The sequence below is a fragment of the Pezoporus occidentalis genome, unplaced genomic scaffold, assembly GCF_034315485.1.
Source record: "Pezoporus occidentalis ecotype Australia unplaced genomic scaffold, CSIRO_AGI_Poc_V1 ctg6, whole genome shotgun sequence".
Classification (NCBI taxonomy): Eukaryota; Metazoa; Chordata; class Aves; order Psittaciformes; family Psittacidae; genus Pezoporus; species Pezoporus occidentalis.
Genome location: NW_026915943.1, coordinates 8,663,301 through 8,689,155, shown reverse-complemented (window position 1 = coordinate 8,689,155; position 25,855 = coordinate 8,663,301). Strand labels below are relative to the sequence as shown.

At 41.9% G+C, this 25,855-nt stretch overlaps 1 protein-coding gene across 9 annotated transcripts in view; it reads right to left on the bottom strand.

The window, feature by feature from the left end:
* The window catches only part of FAT3 (FAT atypical cadherin 3), a 413,096-nt gene that overhangs the window by 41,693 nt on the left and 345,548 nt on the right, over positions 1 to 25,855 (bottom strand). For all 9 annotated transcript variants that reach the window (XM_062639304.1, XM_062639310.1, XM_062639307.1 and 6 more), the window contains 6 exons: positions 13,499 to 13,888; positions 10,822 to 11,036; positions 9,655 to 9,792; positions 6,345 to 6,488; positions 5,618 to 5,815; positions 2,312 to 3,110 (listed from right to left, as the gene is read on the bottom strand). In XM_062639304.1, the coding sequence (XP_062495288.1) occupies positions 2,312 to 3,110; positions 5,618 to 5,815; positions 6,345 to 6,488; positions 9,655 to 9,792; positions 10,822 to 11,036; positions 13,499 to 13,888 (1,884 nt within the window). The remainder of the gene's footprint in view (positions 1 to 2,311; positions 3,111 to 5,617; positions 5,816 to 6,344; positions 6,489 to 9,654; positions 9,793 to 10,821; positions 11,037 to 13,498; positions 13,889 to 25,855) is intronic.

The window sequence follows — 25,855 nt, the reverse complement described above, 5'->3', positions numbered from 1 at the left end:
CTCAAGCTTTCTGGGTCATAATTGAATCAGATCTCTGGAAAACATGCAATATTTAATGGCTTTCTCATGCAAGCTATGAATATTTACTGGACATGAAACTACTCTAGTAACAAAGGAAGTAGAATACTTTTATTATATTGATAATATACTGCTAATGCTGTCTTATTAAACAAGCCCAAATAGATTTATGCTAGTATTTTGTGCACTTTTTTCTGAGGTACTGCATTTATCTGCATGTGCAAGAGCTACTGATCAAAGATTTGCATTTTTCTAACTTTTAGTGGGCCTAGTCTTTAGCCTTCATGAAAGCAAAACTATACACACATAATCTAATTAACATACCCTCAGAAGTCTGTTTTACGTCCTATGTGATAAAACAGTGTGTGAGTGTGTGTTTACCTAAATACCAAAACATTTCTTGTAGCTTCTTTAATTAAAAACAGTAGAAGAGGCTGAAGCATTAACTAATGCAGAGAAAGCCAAACCCCGGGGTATAAAATAAAAACTTCCCACCAAGATCTCTTAGCTCCATGTAAGTAACAGGCATGAAGGCTTTCACCTCTTCAGTAGCTACACCAATCTGCACCTCTGGACACGTTTTTATTACAGGCGGGATGATGGATTGGTGATGCACAACCCCACCCTGCGTCCTGTGGATCACCCATGGGAAATCAGTATATAGTGGCTCAAACGGGACCTGTGGGAACCCTTCCAGCTTTCCAGCTGGACCAGGACAAGCTGCCTGTTGCAACTGCTCCCATACAGCAGTCTTGAAGGCCATGATAAATAGTCCAGAGGCCAGGGATCACAGGCAGTCTGCAGAAGCTCACTGCCTTCCGGCAGCCTGCCATGTGTTTTGTGGATTGGCTGGTACATGACGGGCAAATTTGGAAATCACTGTCCCAGCTGAACTGTTGTGCTTCCAGTGCAAACTTGCTGTGCAGGGAGGCAAAAGGGAGGGAGCTGCTGGATCAGAACTGTACTGCATTGCAAAGTCCCTTTTTTTTGAGTTAAGATAAGGGATTATGTGGCAGATCTACTATTAGTATCCGAAGGGAATAATACATCATTATTGACTTTAATAAGTAGTGAAATGAAATTATAAACAGTGAAAATTTTGCCTGCCAAAACACCCATTTCTGACAGTGAGGGCTATCACTATCCCCATGGAGATGAAGATTTGTGATTTCTTGGTATGAAAATGAGACAAAGCTATGACTTGGGGAATATGAAAGTATTTTGCAGACAGTGCTCCTGCACTAGCCCCTGAACTCAACTGAAAGATAGTGCAGCACTGTCTCTTTAAGCTTGTGAAAATCCTTTATTTCAGAACCTTTCAGGTGTCACTTATTGTTGTAATACATCTGTTTGAAACTTGCAGTGCTATTACTTAAAAATGGACCAGTCTGTTCCTGAACGCACATGAAAATACCTCGAATACAGAAACCTGATACTTCTATAGGACTGAACATCTATGGCAGTATAGGTAGGACACCAAGTCCTGCTTGACTGCTGCAAAAACAAAGGTTGGTTACTGAGAGACATGGCTGTGGCATTCTTGTGCTGCTCTGTGTGTGTGTATGTGTGCATGTGCACTTAAGATGAGGGAGACTTAGATGTATTGATTTTACAGCAGCTTTTCTCTCTGCTCGTAAATGAAATGGAATGCGGAGCAAACAGCCTGGCAAACAAAAGAAACAGAACTATTATTGTAACTGCCTGAGGTTTTAAACTCCAAGTATGGAATCATGAGGAAGACTGGCTTTTGAGTCTATTTGTCATACATGCCCATGTGAAATCTCTGCCAAAATGTGGAGCAGCCAGAAACTCACCCTGTCACCTACTATAGCATTAATGGTCAGGCCTTTCACCCTGCATGGGTCAGGTCAGGTGTCCTTTTCCTTCGATACTGCTGGTGCATTGCTGCAGACCAGGATGTTCTGCTATGGTCACACTCCAAGGTTTATTCCAGTGGTGGCACCAACTGGGTGGGAAAACACATCTCTTCCTCTCCCCTCCCTTTCTCTCCCTTTCCTTCTTCCCTTCCCCTGAAGTTGGTTGATGTCTTTGATTACAGAGCCTCTAGCAAGGAGGTCTTTGTTGTAAAAGGCCAAAGTTCATCAACTTCCATTTACATTAGTAAACGCGAACAATTCTTCCTGAGCCTGAGAAATCAATTCCCCCGATACATCAGCCAGTCATGCTTTAACGGACTGAATTGAAATGCCCCTTCTAATCTGCATCAGAGGAATAAAACGGATCCTATCGCATAATGTGCAAAGATGGGAGGGGAAGAGGGAGCCGTACTCACCATTGCACATGCAGCGCACATTCCTGTAAAAGCGGGGGCACACAAAACTAATTCGTGCCGTGCTATAGGCCATCAGGGAATGTGAATCAATAGACAGACTTTGCTCACAGTGTTGCTCCTGACAATCCAGTCCAGAGCAATTCTTCTCCAAGATAGCAGAAATACGAATCACATTTTCCAAGTGTCTCCTTGCATTGGTAAGCTTCTGAATCAAATAGGCAGGCTTATAGAAACCACCGTTGTGCATCTGAACTGCAAACAGCATGTCAAGCTGATTGCTGCCTGCCACTGGCTGAATACTGATGATGTGTAGGCTGTCTTGTTTCTGGGAGAGCACTGCATTTCGCAAGGTACGCCTGAACCCGTGCATGTGAAGGCCCACAAAGTCTTCTGGGGAAACATTATCAAAACGGATGGTGACCGTGTTCTGCAGCATTTCTTGTAGCAATTGCTCAACATGGACCACAACATCAATGGGGACCTGGAACCGGCCATCACTGACAGAGACGTTCAGGACATACTTGCCGTTATCGAGCCCTCCAAGGGCAATGATCTTCCCATCATGGCTGTTGACCTTGAACAAACTTTTCTGTTCTGATTTTAATGTATATGTGAGGACATCATACACATCCTGATCTGTGGCATGAATTTTCCCAATGACTCCCCCAGGAAAATCATCTTCCATGGTGACAATGAAAATCTCCAGTGGAATGGCAGTTGGTTTGTGAATGCTCTCTTCAATGACCCTCACCTGAACATAGGTGTGGGAAACCTGCTGAGGCTTCCCAGAATCCTTTGCCTAATGTAATTTAGGAGAGAAAACACAAAACAAACAAACAATAAACCACACATCTAACACAGCCAGCAACCAGAACTTCTTGCTATACGTATCTTCACAGCATCAGTAATTCTGAAGAAAGCTCAAAAGAACTTCCCAAATGGATTTGAAAAATATGTATGTAAAGAAAAATCTCAGTCATTTCTAGCAGCTGAACTTACAAATTCTTTAGGGAAGCACAGATATCTCATCTAAGTGGATTGCAGAGAGAAATGTGTCAGCAGAATGTCTCATTACTTAAACTGAAATGTTCCCAGGATCCCGCAGCTATCACCTGTCGTCTTCACAGCAGAGAATATACCAACAGTGTGGTATATTCTGCACCAGATGGAGTCTGGGCTTGCTTCTACCCTGGAAAAGAGACTTAAGCCCAGTGAAATACCAGCATCAGTCTGTGCATTGCTTTGGTGTGCTCCAAGGTGCTTCAGACCCTGCCTAACTTGTGTGGATGTGAGAGACTTCAGAGATTTTCAGAGCACTGTACTACTTTACCTGAAGCATACTTTACCTGAAGCAGTCAAGAAATATACATGAAGTAAATGAAATTTATCACCCTCCAAAAACTAAATAGGGTGCTTGTGCTGTTACTAATGATAAAATATGAGAGCAGCACTGCACTTGGACAGATGACTGTATGACCAAGAGCACGTACGATATCATCATTTGAACTTTTTTATAGAGAACAAAAGAGCAAGTATGACAGAAAAATGCAAGGCCATCTTGACAGAAAGGTGTGCAAACTTGAATCAGTACCCTTTCCTGCACTAAGGAAAATGCTTCATTGTAGTCACTATTAAGATACACTGCTTCACACATTCATTTGCTCTAGAGAAGAAAAGACCACTCCTACCACTGGGCTGAGATGTAGCACACATTCAAAGATCTTTGTATTTGGACATGGGGAGGAAAATTTACAAGCTGAATAACAAAACAAAAGCAGGATGGCATCAGTAATAAGGACATTACTAGGAAAGGATTAGTAACTCTAAGACATTCTAAAATTCATTCATTCATCTTAACTCCTAAAAGGGCTGGCTGAAGTCCTTTAAAAACGATTTTATGTATACGCGGACACACATAAATGCAAAGAGATTACTTCCCATTCCACTTTCAATTTTAACATTACTTTGTAATAAACCTAAGACAGAGGAGGATGAGAAGGTGAGATGAAGAAGGAGAAAGCAGCACTCTGGCACATATGAATGGAAAGAAACATTTCTATGGTCTATACACAGCAGGAAACTATAAATTATATTTTCACTGCAGAAATCCCTAAAGAAAATAATATTGGGAATTAGGCCTCTGGAATCTAACAGCATGGTTTTCTGAACATGTTGGTGCATCTCGAATGCTGTGATCTAATATTTCATTTATATGACATACTTACATCTATATAGCTAAAGGATGCAGCTTAAATTTAATTCTCATGCCAAATTTTGGCTGTACTGGAACTTTGGTTAGTAAGTTGTCCTGAAAGAAGGTTATTTCAGGATGAGGGCATGGTAAGAATGAAAGGTGAGGGTTGTTTTTATTTTCCTACAAGGCTCAAAAAATAGGTTTCAGGAATATTAAATGGCAAACTTATAAAACTCACTTCAATTTCAACTGTTAATTAGTGTCAGAGCTTATAGTTTTTGAATTGCAGCTATCTGAGGATGTTGCTGGGATTAAATGCTGTTAATGTAAAGGAGCAGACAGGCTGTGTTTACAGAAATCAAATCTAGCATAGAAAGTGGAGGAAGCCTGCATTTCAGACTTAGCTTATAGGACCATGTCCCATTTCAACAAAGAGGTGTTGTTCATTCCTTAGACTTGCCTATTTAATGAACCCTAGTACATTTTCTCTGGCAGGCCTGAGAAACGTGGACAAATTCCTTTTGGATTTACAGTTTTCTGTAATCAAAATTACCCTGGTTACCAAGTTCCCCAACAATGACTCTAAAGGTAAGTTTGAGCTCGACTTCTATTGCATATCTTATTTTCACATTCTTTAAAAGCTAAGTTGACCTTGGAAATGTGATTTCATGAGTTCTTGGTAGGCATCCAAAATTTTATGATGAAATTTATGACTAAAAAGCAGAAGTGATTGTCCTTCCTAGAACAATATTTTGCTGTCACTTGTTCTGTGGTGTATTTATCAGTATGGGATGCATTTTTGCTTGTTTTCCTCACTTAGCTACAGAAAAAAAAAAAAAAGATGAAAATCTGAAATCATAATGGCTGCTGCTCAGGAAATTCATTTCATGTGGAGGAAATTGGAAAGGTCACTGGCTGCCTATTTATATTTATATGAAATTAGGTTTAAGGACTTCAAAGGAAATATACCATATTGTGTTCTTGTAAACTGGAATGCATGTTATTTACTCATAGAATACAGTCAATTAAAACCAACCCATATAGGCAATGTACAGATGAACTACCACGATGAGGGTTTTTCTTCCTATGCAGATGCAATAACCAAGCCATACCTGTACGCAGAGCACATATTCAGTTGCCACCATGTGCTTGAAGATGACTGCAGATCTTAAGACGCCGTGAGGGTCCAGCGTAAACTCCTCCTCTTCATTGCCAGTGAGGATGGTGAAGGTAAAAGGGGGGCCATTGTGAAAAGAGTCTTTGTCTGTCACTACCAGCTGCAAAATGCTTGTGCCCACTGGTTTATTTTCCTTTACACATATACACAGTGTATAAAGAAAAGGATTTAAATGACACATATATCACAATCATAAAATAACATGTTTCACTAGCAAGAATATTCAACTAAATGCTCTCTGCTCAATATGGCAGTTCTCAAGAAGCATTTATTTGACGCCTCTTGTGCCGCACGGATGGGCAGCAGAGACATCTCCAGGGACAGATGAGCTCTGCCTGATACTGTGTCTGATCACGACTGGCTAACCATTTAGTCTAACACCCTGAAGCAAGGTGTAAAAAGTGCAGACTCATCCCAGTTCAGACTTTTTGAGGCCAGAGTACCTGGCACAACAAGGATGAATGGTAAAATGCGTGACTGTTAAGAAGCCTCAGCAGACAGAAACTCACCAAAGACTTAAGAAAGATGTGTTTATACTTTCCTTTAGATAAGATCACTCAATGCATCTTTTGCAGATACATCATCAAAAGCTACTTAACTGAAACCAAATGCTTTTGTATTTTGAAATTCGGGGAAGTTTCTTATGTGCAGGATAAACTTACTTGAATTACAGCGGTATAGTTAGCTGGAGTAAATACAGGGCCATTATCATTCACATCGGAAATGTCCACGTTGACCGTCACAGACGAAGACAAAGGAGGGGTGCCGCTGTCTCTTGCCTGGACAACTAATGAATAACCAGATATCTGCAAAAAGGTGAAAACACTAAATCATCGTGAAAGCAGTCTTAAATTTTAACTCACGTTCCTTACATCCAGCGCACCACCTACAACACTCTAAGTAAAGCTGTTTGGCCTCATTACCTTCCCTGCCCTTAGTATAACATTATCCTGTTCATTGCTAGGGTGTCCCAACTTCTGTTTTATAAGGCTATCAACAAACAGAAGAACTTTATGGTATTAAAATGACCATATCAGATGATGCATTCTTGAAACAGAGGCAGACAAAAAATAAATGATGGATAATATCCAAACTCAGCCATTACTACTGTAGCTAACATTTTCATCTCTCCTAGGTGTCAGCTGGGATATGTGACCTGATTCTATTTATCTTATGGTTGGTTTCCAGGTTATTATACAAATTGCTTATTAGAGACAACCTCAGTTTGACACACAGTGTTTCTAACACCGCTATGGAGAACCAAGAAAAGTTCACAGGCAGTTGACTTAAACACACACTGGAAAACATTTGGGACTACTAAGGGCAACAGTGTTATAACAGGGCTGTTACAAACCATTCAGTAGAAGATAAGGACTTGTTTGCAACAGACATAAACTACTCAGCATGGTGTGGGCAGTTCAGCGCATCACGCTTTGGCCCTCCACACACATATGTGCCTGAGTGTGAGGTGTGAGCATATGTGACAATTTGCTAAAGCTCGGTCTATGCACAGCTTATGGATGACAATTTGATTTTATGAACTGCATCCTTATGTTGGACTCCTTAGGTCTTACAACTGCTTCTTACTGTATATTGTTCCCATTTCCCAGGGATTGCTGCCGACATGTCTGCCCGGGAATACTTCCATGGGGGAGCAAGCAAAGGGCAAAAAGTGTGCCAGATAAAACACCCAGCTCCAGCCTCGCCATGCAGAGCTGGTAAGGGGAAAAAGCACAGCCCCGCAGAGGGGGACAGCATAATGCTAAAGTGTTAGAAAATCCAAAGCCATTAGATAAATAAAGGCCATTTGGGTAGGAGGCCAAGTGTACGAAACAAGGGGGCTCTGCTGGGATGTGAGACCGACCTAAAGAAAAGGGAAACAGGTTTTTTTTTGGCAATTGTAAGGAGGAGAAATACTGTCATTTGGTGGAAGCACAGTGATAGAGCAGGGAGGAAGAATCCTGAACTGTGGAAAGTTGAGAAACTGAGGCAGACAATACTCTTCCCCCTTCCCCCCAACTTTGGAGCAGCAATTTCTACTGCTAGCTAAGACTGACAGTTTAGTGGGATCTTTCCCCAATTTTGTGTGTGTTTGCTTCCATTTCAGTGTATCCCAGAAAGGTAGATGGCAAAAAGTCATGGTTTCTATGTGACTGCAGCTCTGGAAATGAGTTTCCTTAAACCGCTGAAACCTGGGAGTCAGCACAGCCTTTGGGGATCTACAGCAGATGGAGCATCATGTATCATTTTCCCTGAAGGGGTCAGAAACACCTGTGTCTAAGAAACGTGCCAAGGAAGCACAGAAAAAGGCAATATTTTATTTTAAATGAGGGAAACTTTGGAAAATGCAGATTTAACAGAGTTGGCATTAAACGTACACATGCTGGTGAGGGTAAACGTGTGTGTTTGAATGCAGCTGTACACAAGCACGCTTCAGAAACTAAATAAAATCATATTAAGAAATGAAGTCTCTACCATTTAAGAGGAATATATCAGAGCAATGTCACATGCACAGCCATTGTTACTTCCCTGTCCTTGTCAGTCTGTGGTAAAGTCATTCTCCAACCAAACCCTGAGAATTTAATCCTGCTTTTGTGATAATACAGAAAAGATACTTGCCACCGTATTAAGCAGTAGCCCTGCTTCCAGTAGAGAGCTTTTCCAGCTGAGCCCATATTCTGAAGACAGCAATCTTTAATGGATGTACTGGTCGGTGGCAGGAGGCATAGATGTTGCAGGACTCCCAAAGTCACGTAACACTCTCCTGCCCTGCTAGTAGCACAGGCAATTGTGTTTGTTTTTTTCTCCCCCAAAAGCTGCTAATTGCTAGTTATGGCAAAACGGTGATAAATCACCCTGAATGAATAATCCAGGGAGCAAACAAAGCAGCAGAATCTGTTTAATGAAGCACTCCTTCACTTTTGGTACAGCCTGGCCACTTCATAACATCACCTCCCCAGTGACATGTTTTGCAGAGCGCTAATTAATGGCTGAGGTCTCAGCTCGGTGCTTGGTGTATGTTCCAATGTGTATTGTCCTACAATCTGGAGTATGTTGTAATCACTGTGTTGCACACAGTGGTGCATGTGTGCGCTTGCACGCACAGGAGAGAGGAGGCAGCTCATTAACACAGGAGAAATCCAGTGTTGCTTTTTTACCCCAGTCTGGCCTCTGCTGCTGTGTCGGTGCAGGATGAGAATGTTTGCAGAGCAGTTGGCTTGGAGATGCGGTCAGGATAGGGTTGGGGTGGGTAAGAAGTGGAACAACCGTATCCTGGGCTGCATCAAAAGGAGCATGACCAGCAGGTTGAAGGAGGTGATCCTGCCCCTCTACTCTGCTCTTGTGAGACTTCACCTGCAGTATTGTGCACAGTTCTGGTGTCCTCAACATAAGAAGGACATGGAACTGTTGGAACAAGTCCAGGAGGCTACGAGGATGATCAGGGGCTGGAGCACCTCCCATATGAAGATAGGCTGAGAAAGTTGGGGCTGTTCAGCCTGGAGAAGAGAAGCTGCATGGAGAAGGGGGCCTACGAGAATGCTGGGGAGGGACTCTTCATCAGGGACTGTAGTGATAGAACAAGGGGTGATGGGTTCAAACTTCAACAGGGGAAGTTTAGGTTAACAAAGAAGTTCTTTACTGTGAGGGTGCTGAGGTACTGCACAGGTTGCCCAGAGAACCTGTGGCTGTCCCATCCCTGGCAGTGTTCAAGTCCAGGTTGGACAGGGCCTTGAACAACTTGGTGTAGTGTGAGGTGTCCCTGCCCATGGCAGGGGGGTTGGAAGTGGATGATCTTAGGTCCTTTCCAACCCAAACCATTCCATGATTCTAACATTAGGAAGACCTGTTGGAGCATCTTAGCCTGATCACTGCAGAGTATACAAGACCCTTCTTCAAAACAAGCTAGCAGCAGAGTTGAGATCAATACACATCTGTAAGTCATTGCAAGTTAAAAAGTCCTGCATGTCTTACCCTTTCTCTGTCCAATTTCTTTTTAACCTTCACGAGTCCCAAAACAGGATCAACCGAAAATTCATTGTCTCGATCCCCATTGACAATGGAAAAATGAATCTGGCCATTGGATGGGCTGTCCAGATCTTCTGCTATCAACTTTATTGAGAAAAGAGTGAAAATCAGCAAAAATAATATTAAGCAATCTATATGATACATTAATTACTTAACACCCCCAAAAATAAGACTTTGTATTCCATCAGAATAGTTACAACTGAACTGCTACCTGTCCCTGTCCATGGCAGGGGGTGCTGGAACTAGATTATCTTAAGGTCCTTTCCAACCCTAATTATTCAATGATTCTATGATTCTACAGCATCAAGACAAGCATCAAGCCAATCAGTTTTTGACACAAGGCTCCCCTTGGGCCTTTTCAAAATTTGAGCCTTAAAAAATACACAATATTGCAACCTTAATACTCTGTTTAACGCTTTCTTTTTGGATCCAAAAGTTCCAAGATGAGAGTATTGTGAGGTTTGGGTATAGCACGCTGCATGCCAGACTATGCAAATACTATGCATTTCACTGAAAAGCTGAATTTTCCCTTTCCAGTAAAATCCACTTGTTTCTAGATGACTCATGAAATGCAATTTCTTAAATATACCATTGCTCTTTGACAGCATATTGGGGTTAAAAAGAGACAGTTGGTACTACTACTACTTTATTTTGGGAGAAAACTGGTAGCAGCCTGGAAAGCAGTAGCATATGCAAAGTATTGGCTAGAGAACAGTTAGGGTAATTGAAGATGCAGTAGTTACCATTATTAACTAGTGTAGCAGTATTTTATTAAAGGTCAAGACTCTTATCCCAAGTAACAAGTGACAGGACAAGAGGCAACAGCCTCAAGTTGTGCCAGGGGGGATTTAGATTAGATATTAGGAAAAATTTCCTCACTGAAAGGGTGATCAAGTATTGGAACAGGCTGCCCAGGGAAGTAGTGGAGTCACCGTCCCTGGAAGTGTTCTAAAACCATGTAGACAAGCCCTTAGTGACGTGGTTTGACTTGGCAGTCCTGGGGTAAAGGCTGGACTTGTTGATCTTAAAGGTCTTTTCCAACCTAATTGATGCTATAATTCTGTGTGGCAGAGGCCTTCACCCCACCTAAGGGCTGGCCACAGCCTCACTCACCGTTATCACTGACTCGCCAATGGCAGCGTCCTCGCTGATGACGGCGCTGTAGACCGCCTGGCTGAATTTCGGTGCATTGTCATTGACATCTGTCACATTCACGTTTACAGTTGTAACGGCGCTCAGGGCTGGAGTACCTCCATCTTTTGCTTCCACTACTAAGTAGAAATCCTTACACGTTTCATAATCCAAAGCATCCAAAATGGAAATCACTCCTTTGAAGCAAGGGAGGGAATGTCAACAGCCAGAGATAAACAAATAAGTGTTATGGACGAAGGAATTTGTAGTAAACAGTACACCATGCTATTTGTCATCATGGCACACATACTACACTAACACTGTCCAACATAGTAAAAATATTTGGTCAGGTTTCTACCTCTGTTGTTTGATTAAAGAATGATGCCAATTGCACTTGGGTTGCCTCTGCAGGAAAGACCTTCACAAGCAATGAATTCATGAAGCAATGAATGGTTTCTCATGAAAACAGCTTTCACTGTATGAGTATTATCGATGGAGAAGTGGGGGCAAATCCACCCATTTAACTGGGCTCGTGCAGAGCTGTGGGAGAACTGGATGCCAACTCTGGAAATCAGCCTTGATGAGTCAACAGAAATTCACTCCCATGTAATTAACTTCTCACAAATTAAATACAAATGAATGGGGTATGAATACCTTTGAGAAACCAGTTGTCTATCATTTATGTGATTAAACAGGGACTTCCCCACTCAACTAGGTTTCTAAATTTTGGGTTCCCTCACTACACAATCATAACTAAGATTCTGTGTAACTTGACCTGCTCCATGCACCTAGAGCCCCTGTAGGATAGAAACAATTTTTTGCAAGCCTTCCACTTGTTTCCCATGTAACCTTAACAAGAAGAGGGAAGTGGGCTGTGTACAGATAATCAGTGATGCCTTGAAGGAGCTAGTGGTACTGGGCACGGCAGAAAAGACTTAAATGCAAATCCTTGACCCTGGCAAGCTAAATCCTTTCTGAGATAGATCCATCAGGCTCAGGGGTGTAGGTGGCTTAAAGGTCAGTTAGTCCAACTGCTGCCCAACACAGGTCAGCTAAATGTAATCATTCTTGAATGTACTTGTATGTAATGTTCCCATAAACCTCCAATGATATCAGTTTCCTAACCTTCTTAGGAAATGCACTTAGGAACTTTTTCCTATCATTTAACTGAAATAATCCAAATGCAATTTAAGCCCACAAATGGGCAGGGAGCACAGTTTATTCTGCTCCTCTTCATTCACAGGCTTGAATACTAACAGCATGTCTTCTCTTTTCTAGCTTAAATAGCCTCAACTCTTTCAGTCTTTCCTAGTAAGCCATATTTTACACACCTCAGATCATTCTTAATCTTGTCTGGGCTCTCTCCAAATGAATCCTACCTTTCAGCATGACTTGCTGGAAGCAGAAGCCCTGAAGAGAAGCTTCCAAGTGGCTAGCAGAGAGTTCTCACTGGTAAATGGTGTGAAAGGCATTATTTTTCAAGCCCTGATCAGGCATGCTACATCAGCACCCGGCTGTCTGGAAACTGAGCTCCTGCCTCTAACCTGATAATAATGGAGCTGTCACAGATTAATGAATAATAAATAGTTTTGTTTTTTTTCTCTTTATGTGATTAAGCTTCATTATGTTTTTTTATTGATTTATCTCCTTGGCTTCACTGTTAAATGTGAAGTTAAGTATCGCTGTCTAGGCATATTTATGTTTAAATTTTGTTAGCACTAATCAACATTATGAAGATAACAGACAACACACAATTATGTTAAGTCCCTTACATGTAAGGCAGCGGCCTCTACAGAGTGGAGAGAGATTTTTGCACACAGTAATATAAATGAGACAATGCATCATTCTGAGATTTTGCAGGTTACTGGATATTACAGCTGCACTCAAACAAGTGACACCTCCAGCTTTCAAAATTCAGATTTGTACTGGCCGTCCTGAATGTTATGAAAGTAAGGGGATCCACTACAGGAAGCACAGAAGGATCACAGTTTACTGTTGATGGATTAAAACCTCAATAGGGATAAAGAATATATCCCACTAAGGCATTGCAAAAGAAACCGGAGAAGAATTGGAGCCATTTTCACCAAATAAGGTAGCTTTTCTTAGTATTTCTTAATAAGAAGCAGCAGTACATTTTTAAAATTGTGATGTATAACCAAAAAAACCCAAAACCCAAACCATAGCTGAAGTCAACTGTTAGACAACACAAATCAGAAGCAACATAAGTCATTGTAGTTGCATAAACAGCAATTACATGTTAGGACTGCCAGCTAATCATGTTAGGTCCTGATAGCACTGCCCTGATGCTTGCTGAGGTTGAGGCAATTGAGGCTGTACTCAGCTGGTAAGAGGGTAAATATTGCAAGTGTTCATAATGGTGAAGGTTACACAGTTTGGCTAATGGGTTGTCACATCTACATTGACTTCAACAGACATACTATTGGAGAAAAGTATTCTCTACTCGAGCTGGGGCAGCTGAGTGTGACTGCAGTTTACATCACCCTCCAACCTAAAATTGGTTTTTAACTGTGCAACTAATTCCACATTGACAAGCTCTAAGCCTGTTGTTGGAAATGTTTTGACCCAAGAGCTTTCCCCAAAGCAGTCACACTTTTTGATGTTTTCATTTTGCATTACAAGCAAGGACCACCTTACAAACCTGTTTTTGAGTTAATCCTGAACTTCCCTTTCTCATTTCCCGATCTGATGAGATAGGCAATCTCAGCATTAGTACCAATGTCTTGGCTTGTAGCAAAAACAGAAAGGACTTCAGCGCCAGGCGAGGTGTCTTCAGGTACTGTAACAAGATAATCTCTTCTTTCAAACACAGGGGGGTTGTCATTAATGTCTAGCACTGTAATGGTAACGGTGGCAAATGAGGACAAGGTCAGCACAATGCTCTGATCTGAGGCCTTCACACTGATGTTATAGGAAGACTGAAGCTCTCTATCAAGTGGATGCTCCAAAATAATGATTCCTGATGACTGGTCAACTGAGAAGTAGCCACCTGCGGAGTCTGCCAGGGAATAGGTAACTTTTCTGTTCACACCTGAAAGAAAAGCATATGAAAGTGATAAAGTGAAGAAAAGAAAAACCTCTTCCTACCCAACAGAAACCCTAAGCAAAATCTGCTATCGTACTGATCATTTTCAGTGGGGTGCAGCACAGGGAGGCAGGTGTGCCTATAGGTACAGTATTGCTGAAAGTCTGGGAGACCAGGACCTGTTCTTCCAAATCCCTGCTCTTCCAAATCCCTTGCTCTTGTCAAATCCCTGTGGATAAGTTAAGCCCCTTCCCTCATCATGATATTTTTTTTTTGGAAAATCACCTTGCAGAACTGTTGTGTAATGAAACTGGAAAGCAGAATCCAGATATGGTCCTTGCCCAGAAAACCTACAATTGAATTAGATGAGACAGGCAGAATGCTGAAATTGGAAAAGTCTCAGAGCACATCTTGAAGGAACAGAAATGTACATAAGGGAAAAATAAACCCATAAAAATACATCAGGTGGCACATAATGTACTTTCTACCACTGCTGCCTTGATTCTACTGTTGAGCAGAAAAATATTATCATAAGACAGTATCTGTTAGACAAAATCCGCATCAAAGAACTCCTGCCATAATATGGACATTTCAGAAAGTCCCCTACTCCCCTGATTTGAGAGCAAAACTTGAGTTGTATGAAAGATGCCCTGTGTTTTTCAAATCCTGTCTGGATTGCCCAATACATAACACCTATCCACGCAGCTGCTGAATATGCAGCTCTATGCTAAGGTTGTTGTCAGTAATAAGGCTTGAGGGGAAGGTACTGACTTTGTTGCTTGCTGACTACAGTGGGATAGCCGTTTCAAATCTAATTAAAAGTGAACACAGATACGAGCTAATTCAGCTCCCTGGATGCTATCTGATTTTGTGATTTGGTCCTAGCTGCTTCACTAAGAGATTATAACTAAAACACAAAGATCTGCTAAAGTGAAGAGTCTCTGCTTCTAACATCTCTCACTTGAGCATTTGCTGCCCTTTCTGTCTGAGAACCAACTTTACAACCCTGACATTAATCAGAAGAGCAAGAGCTACCAACCCCTGCTAGGCATATTTTGTTAATTTAGAATTAGTGGCAGTATAATTCTGCTTTCCAGCAGCAAAGCATTGTAGAAATATCTGATCAAAAGCAGCACAAATCACAGTTGTTTTCTGCTTGATGTAGCAGGAGTAGAGCATCCACACAAGGGGGAGCTGGGAGACTCTTTCTTCAATCACATGTACATAAAAGCTAGAACAACTACAAAGTTCCAGACCGTACTTGGAGAGCATTTGGAATTACTATTTGGCCCCTTCAGGGAATAATGTTTTTATGCAGCGCTTGAGACACCAGAGTGTATTTCATACATTTCATGTGTCTTTAAAATAAGGAAAATTTTAAATGGCAATATTGTAATGAACCAGGTGTTTTGCTTTGTTTTTATCACAGCAGAACCTCTCTATTCACCATGGCATCTCAAATGTGAAAAACACAGAGGCCCTCCTTCAGTAAAAACTGAGCAGCTGAGGAGGAGACTCCTATCCTACAGACAAGGAATTGAGCTCAGCCCATGAACTAGTCAGAGACCCTTTCATGTGTTGAAACACCTAGACTCTGAATACAGCCTGGTGGAGACCACACTCACCTCTTCATTTACTCTCTCTATAAGCTTTCAAATGCTCTGTGGGATGACAATCACCGAAACTGACAAAAGCGACAAAGGAGTAACACCTTGGTAAGTGGAAGGTTTTGAGGGACTAAATGGATGGAGGTGCGTCTACATTTCCAACAGGGGAACATCTCCTGCTGGAAATCCTCCTGAAACTTCCATTTATGAAGAGCGACAGACCTAACAAGAACAATTAATGAGCTAGTAATTAGAACTGATCCCTAGCGATGCTGGAAAATGGGATTTTGCCTGATTCAGAGCATGCAGTTGATCACCCAACCTACATGAGTTTTAACTGTAAAGCTATTTAGTATTCTGTACTGGGCTCTCTTGATGTTTGCCAGCTTCTACTCAGGATTAAATACTTCTCTGAGACAGGGACTTTGACACACACCTCCTTCACATATGTGTCTGTGACTGCAGAAGAGCCTTCGGGCTCTCTGGGTTCTAGTCTGGCACAAACACCCTATTTGATACTCACTGCAGCTTACCTGGGCACAAGACCAAATATTTAGATACCACAACATTTAAAGACATAAACTGCTAGAAGAGAGATGGCCTACTCATGACTAGTACTTTGACATACCCCAAAACTTCAACAAGAGTACCTTGCAATGGAGAGTGTGCAAAGACAAAGTTGTTGCACCACATAGGGTGTGTTTACACAGAGGATGCAATAACTCTGGTGACTGCAATCTGATTGATCCATAATCTGACCACTCTCCTTGTATTCTACTTCTTAAAGTGATGTCCAGTAATTAACAAAATATTATTTTTTTTATAAGTGATTGCTAATGATCAGACAGTGGGGACGGTTCAAAAAGAGATTGTGGTGTTTCAGTTTCTATGATCTCTAATATAAGGGACTTCTAGGCAGAAAATAAGTTACTTCTTGAAGGGAAGTGCTTTTATTTTTCCTTCAAGGAAAATAAGAGAAGAATACAGAAGTTCCAGGGATGTGGGCTATCTTGTATACTCTGCTTTGATGACAAAGCCAGTCTTATTTTTCTCACAGGACCTGAAGGAAATGCTCTTACAGGTGAAAATGCCATTTTATGCAAGGACAGAGAAGATGAGGGCAGAGGACCTGAGCTGAGAGACTCGCAGATACCAGCCCTTGGTGGCTTTCAGCCTGAATGCAGCAGCAGAAGAGAAGGAGAAATAACAGAAGCAGATCTCAGCTGCCTGCTAAACTTCTCCCACAGTTTAAGTTCCTGCGGGGCTGGAATTTAATGTTTGCTTGCTGGGAGGAAAATTAAACCACCGAAAAGGTGTGGCAAAACCAGCACTTTGAAGAAAGTGTTGTTATATCAATAGCTGTTTCCACTCAGCTTCCTGACCTGAGGCTGAAGACAAAATGGGCATGGGGCAAAGTTGAAGTAGGAAGTTATTTCGACAGAAATCCAAAAAGTTTTAGTACAGGGGCTACCATACGATGAGAGGGAAGTGTCCACCAGTGTGTGCCAATGGCATCCCTGGAGGCAATGGTAGATTCTGCTGTGGTTAAAAAGGAGAGGATTTCTGTTGAAAGGAAACAACTGCTTCAACACCATGGTTCCTGCCCTGGCAAAGAGAGCAATCCTCCCACATTGCTTGCCCACAGCTGTTCGGGGATTAATGTTTGCAAACTGCATTGTATCTATTCACTTATCCACTTAAACTCCTCAGATTTCTAAGGTGCCAATCACAAACATAAGCTATTTGAACACGGAAAGCTTTGCAGGAATTACTATCACTATAAGAGGATTGCAGTACATTTTTTTAAATAAAGGAATAAGCAAGCACATTTTCTATTTGGACTTGTATTAGCATATGATAGAATATTGCCCTTTGCCAAATCTCTGGTGTGAAGAGCTTGTACAACATACAGCCGTGTAGTACCTCAAATGCCAGCCTTCAAACAGGGGTTTTTCTTGTTTTCTTCTGTAATAAAACAAAGCGGCATGCACTGAATGTCACACAATGACATATTCTATGCCACTGCTTCTTTAAATAGCACTAGGGAAATAAAATAACTTCTCTTTATAATTCTGGAATATGAAATTTCTCTAACTCACAGAATCACTCAGGTTGGAAAGGAGCTTTAAGATTATCAAGTCCAACTATCAACCTAGCACTGCCAAGTCCACCACTAAACAATGTCCGAAAGTGCCACCTGTACATGTCTTTTAAATACCCCCTGGAATGGTGATTCCACCAGTTCTGTGGGCAGCCTGTTCCAAGGCTCCACAACCCTTACAGTGAAGAAAGGTTAACTAATACCCAATCTAAACCTCCCCTGGTGCAGCCTGAGGCCATTTCCTCTTGTCCTATCACTTGTTACATGGGAGAAGAGACCAACACCCACTTCTCTTCATTCTCCTTTCAGGTAGTTGTAGAGAGTGATAAGGTCCCCGCTCTTTTTCTTCAGGCTGAACAACCCCAGTTCCCTCAGCCGTTACTCATCACACTTGTGCTCCAGACCCTTCACCAGCTTCGTTGCCCTTCTCTGGACCCACTCCAGCATTTCAATGTCCTTCTTGAAGGGCCCAAAACTAAACACAGTATTTGAAATGACGTTGACTGAAAACAGTGGAGTTATAACACAGTTTGATCCAAACTGACACCAGTTAAAAGGCTGAGGTCACTAAATGCTGCCTGTATCACACACAAACAGCAATTTACATGTACCAAAGACCATACATAGTGTGTCTCTCCTTTCTCTTTTTATCTGCCTTCCTTAACTAATGATTTACTAGAGGGCAGATTTAGATTGGATATTAGGAAGAAATTCTTCCCTGTGATGGTGGTGAGGTGCTGAGGCAGGTTGCCCAGAGAAGCTGTGGCTGCTCCACCCCTGGCAGTGTTTAAGGCCAGGTTGGATGAGGCTTGGAGCAACCTCGTCTAGTGGAAGATGTCCCTGCCTGTGGCATGGGGTTGGAACTGGATGAGCCTTAAAGCCCCTTCCAACCCAAACCATTCTGTAATTCTATGATTTAATGTGTTTCCCCAAATATAGGTAGCCCACTCATCTGTGTTTATCTGGAAAATACTGCTTAACTTTGTCATCTGCTCATTTTCATTTTGAAAACCTACAGAAAGAAAAATAATGGCAAGCATTAAAAATAAACAACCAAGAAATAAACTAGAAAGCTGTCCAGAGAGATTGCTGGAAAAAAAAAGCTATTTATCAATTTAGCAGTGATTTGCAAGCCTGGTATCTGATTACTGCGCTTCTTCTTGCCTCTGTCTTTCATGGTAAGACTCCTGACACTAGCGTGTACCTATGGCACTTCCTGATTACCCAAATGTTAACCACACCAATTACTGGGAGTTAAAAGGCTTCATTAACAGGCTTTATTCACAACTTCATTAACAGAAAACAAGACGAAAGACGAATACGAAACCAGATTTTATAATACTCCATCATCTTGAAATGAAACAAAAAATTCTTGCCAGAAGTACCTTGCTGAACTGTAGAAGAATATATAGCCCAATAGGGAAAGATATTTCAAGTGATTTTTACAGCTTAAGCAGAATAGCTGGCCAAGTTCAATCCATAACACTGCTACCAAAACCGGCTTTCACTGCTGTGCCCCCTTTTCTGCTGGGACACTACAGCCTTAACCCCAAAGACTGTCACTCACACCACTGCTCCATGGTACCATGGGATGAAAGCAGGGGCACAGAGGACAGAGATGAAGATAACCAACCCCTTACTGAAGGGAAATGCTAGACAGAAATGGCAGGTGTAAGCTTTTAGTGGTGTGATCACTTCCTGCTTTCCATTTCAGCTGAGTCAGGTGTTGTCTTTCTTAGTGGGAAGATGAGACCTGGATAGTTGGCTCACCCTCCCTCACTCTTCTAGCAGATATTAACATAGCACAGGGTACTGGTTTACATGACTGGACTTGAATACTTGTTTCCATCAGTGCCCCTGAGTGATTCACTTCCTTATGCTGATCAGGCAGAAGATTATTTTTCTGCAGTGAGAAAGGCCGCTTTGGGTACACCTGATCTAGGTTTACACACTGCACCTGAAAACATTGGTAATGTATCCTGAATCAATGGAATGAACACACAAGTAGATATATAAAAATAAATGCGTGTATGCGTGTATGCATATAAATATACACACACACACATATATGTATGTTTCAGTGATTCAGTTTAAATATAGGGCTTATTCAGCCAACATAATCCAAGAGGTACAATTCTCCTTGTCTAGTTCTTTGCCTCCATATTGTTAACAATGTCTTGGAAATCTCAAAAAATAAAGCAATGAATAGAAACGTCAGAGTATAACGACAGCAGGAATCTTGCGAGGTCATCTAACTTATCCCTGCACAAAGAAAGGATGGATGCAATTTAGCCCCAAACACAGGCCTATCCTTTGATTGTGAACTTGTGTAACCTCTTCGGATAACACACTCCAGTGCCTCACTTTTCTTACAACTAGAAACCTTGTTCTAACTTTTTGTTGAGATTGAATAAGAAGAATAAAAGCCAAGGAGAGAAAAAGAACATAGGCTGACTTCCTTTCTCAGAGCTACTTGTCTGACATCTGAAGACTGTTATACTTTATCATCTCAGTTCTCTTTTCCTGGCACCCCCTCTCAACCATTTTAGCATTTCCTGGTATCACATGTTTTCCAGACCTGTGATCTTTCTTTAAATCTCCATGTAGCTCACATCTTCCTGGAAGTGCTGTACCCAAAACCTGACACAGCCTTTCAGCTCAGGTTTTGCCAACACCAAGTAAACAGAAAGAGCTACTTCTGTTTTCCAGCATTACTCCTGTTTACTCATCTCATTCAAATATTTGACTTTTCACACTGCTATGAAAGTGTAAACATACATTCAGGCTGTGGTTCACCATAATACAGCTGCTCCTCTGCAGTTCTGCTGTCCAGCCAGTCGTTACCCAAACAACACGGATGCTCTTGGTTATTCTTGGCTAAACAAAGGATTTCACATTTATCTTGATGACTTGGATTTATTTTTCCATACTACTTTTCTTACTTTTCCATTGTTAAATCCCACAACTTTGACATTGACACTATCCAGGGTACTTGCAGCCCCATTCTGCTTTCTGACATGTAGCTATACAGATCTTATGCATACCGAACCATCCAGGAATGAAAGTAAGAGGAATGCTGCACCCATCACCTTTCTTAACTTATCCCTCCAGTGTAACAGTCATTACAGACTTACCTGACAACAGTTTCATGCAGACCATGTTTCCCTAGCTTGCTTATAAAAATAACGTGGTACAATATCAAAAACCTCACTAAATCTAAGCCATACCACCTGTATTTCTTTCTGTACACCCTCTTTGCATGTTGCAGAAGGAAATGAGATTGGGTTGATGACTTCTGCTTGCTGAACTTGCTGAACACAGAATCTTAGTTATCTTGATACACATATACTCATTATTTCTATGCAAGTTGAGTGGCTAAGTTCCCCTGACTACCTATATGAAGCTTTAAAAATCTGGCCATTTGACATATCCTACAAGAGAGGTCATATAGACTGACTAATAGGATTAGGTCTCCTGAGTGCCTAGGCATGGGAAGCAAAATAAGCAATACGAAGCAGGGCTTGTTTAGGCAGAAGCCTAAACTTTCTATCACAATCCCCAAACACCTTGTTTGTTTACTTCCTAACACCAGGTAAATCTAAGACCTCACAGAGCCTATAAAATTTTATTTGGCAATTTTTCAGGGGCCCAGTGTGCTGTTTCTCCGCATTCCTAGGAGTGCTTCTGCTTTTATTGAGAAGGCAAAAGCTAGGTTTTCTCCTGAACAACTCACTGGGTGAACCTGTATCTCAGGAGTCCTCAGGACTAACCAGCCCACGGGGCGAAGTGGGGCATTGAACTCTCATGCTCTGTATGGAACAGAAGTCTAATGGTAAGGACACATTTCCAGGGAGAAGAAGTACAAGGGTACATTGACATAGACTATTACTTTTAATTGAGTCAGTCCTGGGGGACTTATCCACCAGGCTATGGAGCAACACAGCAATGCTTACTCCTGTCTTCTGTAAAAAAAGAAATTAATAATTCAGGTCTTTCATATCCTGCATTAGCAATCTAACCCCTGGACTATTTTAAAACTCAGTCAGGCAAAGATGTGTAAAGATATAGGAAGCTCCATGTGTGTTTTAAAGAGAATGAGCCATCCTATGCAAAGTATCTTGCAAATATTTATTTTAGAAGAACACAGACAATATCCAGAAATAACCTAGCCAGTGCTGGCATCATTGCCAATATTATCTGCCTATTAGCTGTTGGGTTTTAGTAAATCTTCTGTGCTATCATCTTTGTTACTCTTTTTATTCGTGTTTCGATCCCTGTTTTTGTCTTTTTCAGATACTGAATGCCTCAGAAGTTTCTAAATCCATTTTAAGGGACCTGCCCAGCATAAATAAACATGCTAAGTGGAGGTTTGCTGTGTATTGGTTTTGCCAGCAAATGCCAGAATCAATATCTACTTCACCATTTCTATTATTCTGTTGCTTGCCATTATACATAATTCAGACAACTGCTCCTTAATCAAGTTGTGACTGTCTTGCTTTCCTCTCAGACACTTCTGCAATCTCACTTGGCCCACCACTGAAGTCTATACTCATTACTTGCATGCACAGGTTCTTGAAAGCAGTGACCCACTGAACAACCTAATGGAGTGATTTTCTTCTGAGCTGTGCTTACCAGCACTTTGATGCCACGCTCTACAAACAGTGATAAACCCTGGAGAATGACGCGTGTTCCTCAGCCGTTATTTCTGATAGGTATTTAATTTTTATAGTTTTAATGGTTTCTTCATTTTTCCTACTGACACAAGGAGAGGACAACAAGAAGAAGAAGATATAATATGCTTGCCTCACCACCCTCCTGGAGGTAGGTACAATCCAGACTGGATTGACTGAAACTTGAAAAAGTTATATTACCATCCTTCCCTAGAAAAGACATCTCTTATTTCCTGAGCACCTGCACATGAAAAGGGTTTGATTTTAGGAATTTTCTGACAAACCAAGTCTTTATTGAAAGATCAAAATCACCAAAGTCAAACCTCGCAGGGCAAATATCAGTTTTACCACAGATGTCTTTGAAATCCAATGTAAAAATTTCCATCAGAAGATGAAGGAAACCCTTCCCCACATTTGCCAGGTTCCCCAGATGCTCACCAGGCCAATGATGTGCCACAGTTTGCTACCTTGTCCTTCTCTGGAGGAGTTAGGGAGATGATATCTGCTAGTGAGAAGGATAAACAGCTCCTCCAGAAGGCCTGAGTCTCTTTCACTGCGTCTCTACCACTCTGTGCTAGATGTGAGTAATTAGCCCCCTACACCAAGAACCAGACTGATTAGAGGCTTGATTGATTTAAACACAAATGCACTAATCAGATGATTACAGAACCCTTCTCATAAACCTAGGTCCAAATAATATTTAACTCTATGCAACTCTTTAATAAACACAACCAAATTTCAACCACAACTGACCTGTAAAACCTGGCTGTATAAACTTACCTGTAGGAGGGTCTCAAGTCTTATCCTGGCTCCCTGACTTAAGCTTTCAACACCCATTGTTTTCCTTCACACCATCTAAGCACCAAAGCTTCAGACACAGACAGCAAAGAAGAGAAAACCAGGGTCACCATTCAAATACCTCCACCCCCAAACTAGTTAAATAGGGTTTTTTTGAACTGGGAAATAAACCTCTCACACTGTTGTCACTGCGCTGAGAGCCTACAGCAGAAGCTGGGAAGCTGCAGTTCTGGGCATCCTTGCACAAAAGTGACAAAATGCTTTGACAAAATAGCACACTGCTTCTTTTTCTAGGTTGCATTATCAGTGCTATTAAAACTGTTATGAGATATGGTAGAATGTTTCACCAAACTAAATCTTGTCTGACAGTGATTCTTCTCTGAATTATGTCCAGCTTGGGAAAAACTGACAGTCAGAGAGGGCATCAAGTGTGGGTTTTCTGCCTGTCTGCACTGCTCTGCCAGTCACCAGGTCATGGTGAGGATGTTATGCTTTTGTCTGTATCCACAGCATAGGTCTCTGGTTATTCAGAGGGCCCCTGTGGTGCCCGCACTGCACAGCACTCAGGGAATATACCTAAAAGCCATCTGAACACAGTCCTAGACAGCATGCTGTAGGTGGCCCTGCTTGAGCAGGGTTGTTGGACAAGATGACCTTCCAGGGGTCCTGTCCAGTCTTAACCATTCTGTGACCGTGTGAACACTGCAGCATCACACCTCTGTATCCACAAGCCCAGGAAACATGTTTCTAGTGAGGCCATCCAAACTGCATCACTTCTGCCTTGTCACCACGCACAGCACTGTGGTCCTCACCTTCAGCCCACAGCAAGGGCCCTTCCTGACTCATTTGCTATTTGTACAGTCTGCAGAAATGTGGTAGGGGAACACATCATTCCTGTCGGGAAGCGGACTGTGAACTGTAACAGATACAAGGCATGGACAAAACTATGTCAAAGAACAGGGCAGGTGGCAAAAGAGGATGTCCTGGCTGGGCAAGGGAGCGGGTGCAGGCTTTTGCTGTTTGGGGTGTGCTGCTATTCAAGGAAGAATCAGATCAGTCTCTGAGAAACTCCTAGATCTGGCTTGCCAGACATATCCTGTGCACCAGCTGGCTCCTTGCAGGCTGCACATCACCACACCTCCTCTACAATGTACTTCTACGAGCCCAGGGCTGAAGAAGTGGCGAGGGAATGAGGGATAGCTGGGGACAGAGGAGGGAGGTCTGCGTACAATAGGGAACTCTTTGCAACCAAATAATGGCCACTCCTACCAGTATGTGTCTTCTTACATGCCTGTGTTTTCCTGCACATTGGCTGCATGTAATACAAGGTGCTGGCTCCAAGACAACCTAGTCCATCCATATTGGTTGGTTGCACAGAAAATGGGGAAAGGACCTGCAAGTGTAGGTACCAGTCATGGCTTTAACTATAGGATAACGCAGAGGCTGGAAGGCAGTCTCTCAGTGGCAGGCAATAGAGAGCTGGCTGACAAGGTCGTCCCTTCTTTGAGCATAATTAGAACTCTATATTCATCATAAACCCAGAAAAAAATCAATAAGACAGTGAAATCACTAAACTGACAGCAAATGTGGATAGCGTAGAACTGCCAGCGCCCCAGTGGTGATGAAGAGGACTGCAGAAGGACAGGTGACGCACTGTTCATATTTTGTGCAGTGAATGCTCCTGCCTTTTGTAGACTAAACCATCAATCATCATGGAATCAGGCCTGAGTATGGAGGTCATTCGCAAGGCAAAGCTGGAAATAAGTCAGCACTTAACCATCACTTAAAGTGCTGCTGAGCTTGGACTATGCTGTCATTTATTCTTGTATTCTGTGAGTGAGGCCACAACACTGTGCAAGCAGAAACCATGAGCAGCACTGGAAATGAACATGCACCTGCAGCTCAGCTTTGGGCTCCAGGTTTATTTTGAAGTTCATCAATTTTTTAATGTTGTGCTAGCCACAAAGCCCTGTGTAGGTTTTCTCAGTGCTGCTGCTCTAGCACAACCCTAATTCTTTTGAAAGGGGCTGATGTTGCAGTTGCCTGATGGGTTTGCTCAGATAATTACACTCAGCATTCACTCAAACTCTTCTCATGCCTTAATTTAAAAAGGATGGAGTAATTTGGCACTTTGATTTGAAGACAGTGGGAGGTGGAAAATCCTGTGAACTTCTCTAAAAAAAATGTAAACCCAGCAATTTCCTTATATTTCTTAGTTTGTACATTTCCAATCCTGGTGATGAACTAGCAGGAAATACTACCTTCTGGAAATATTAAGAATTCTAAGCAGGGTGGGAGAAAAAACAGGTTGCCTAGAGGAGCTGTGGCTGCCGCATCCCTGGCAGTGCTCAAGGCCAGGTTGGACGGGGCTTGGAGCAACCTGGTCTAGTGGAAGTTGTCCCTGCCCATGGCAGGGGCTTGGAACTGGATGAACTTTAAAGTCCCTTCCAGCGCAAAACATTCTATGATTCTGTTTGTTTTATATTAAAGTTACTAATATATATCTTAACACAGGGACGTACATATATTCTCTGTCCTTCATGTGATCACTTAATGTGAGATACCTAACTATATGAAGAGGTTATGTAAAACGATCTTGTGTGCTACTACAGTTAAAGCCATTTCCTTCTGTTGAATACTGTGAAGAAGAATCACATCTCCCCTTCAGTGTCTCCATCTGTCACAGATAGTTTCTAAGCATGTATCCAGATTGCAAAGATATAAAACACCAATTTATGTTTCAGTCCTGAAATTCCCCAGGATGTTATGAGTTCAGGAATTTTGAGAGATATCAAAA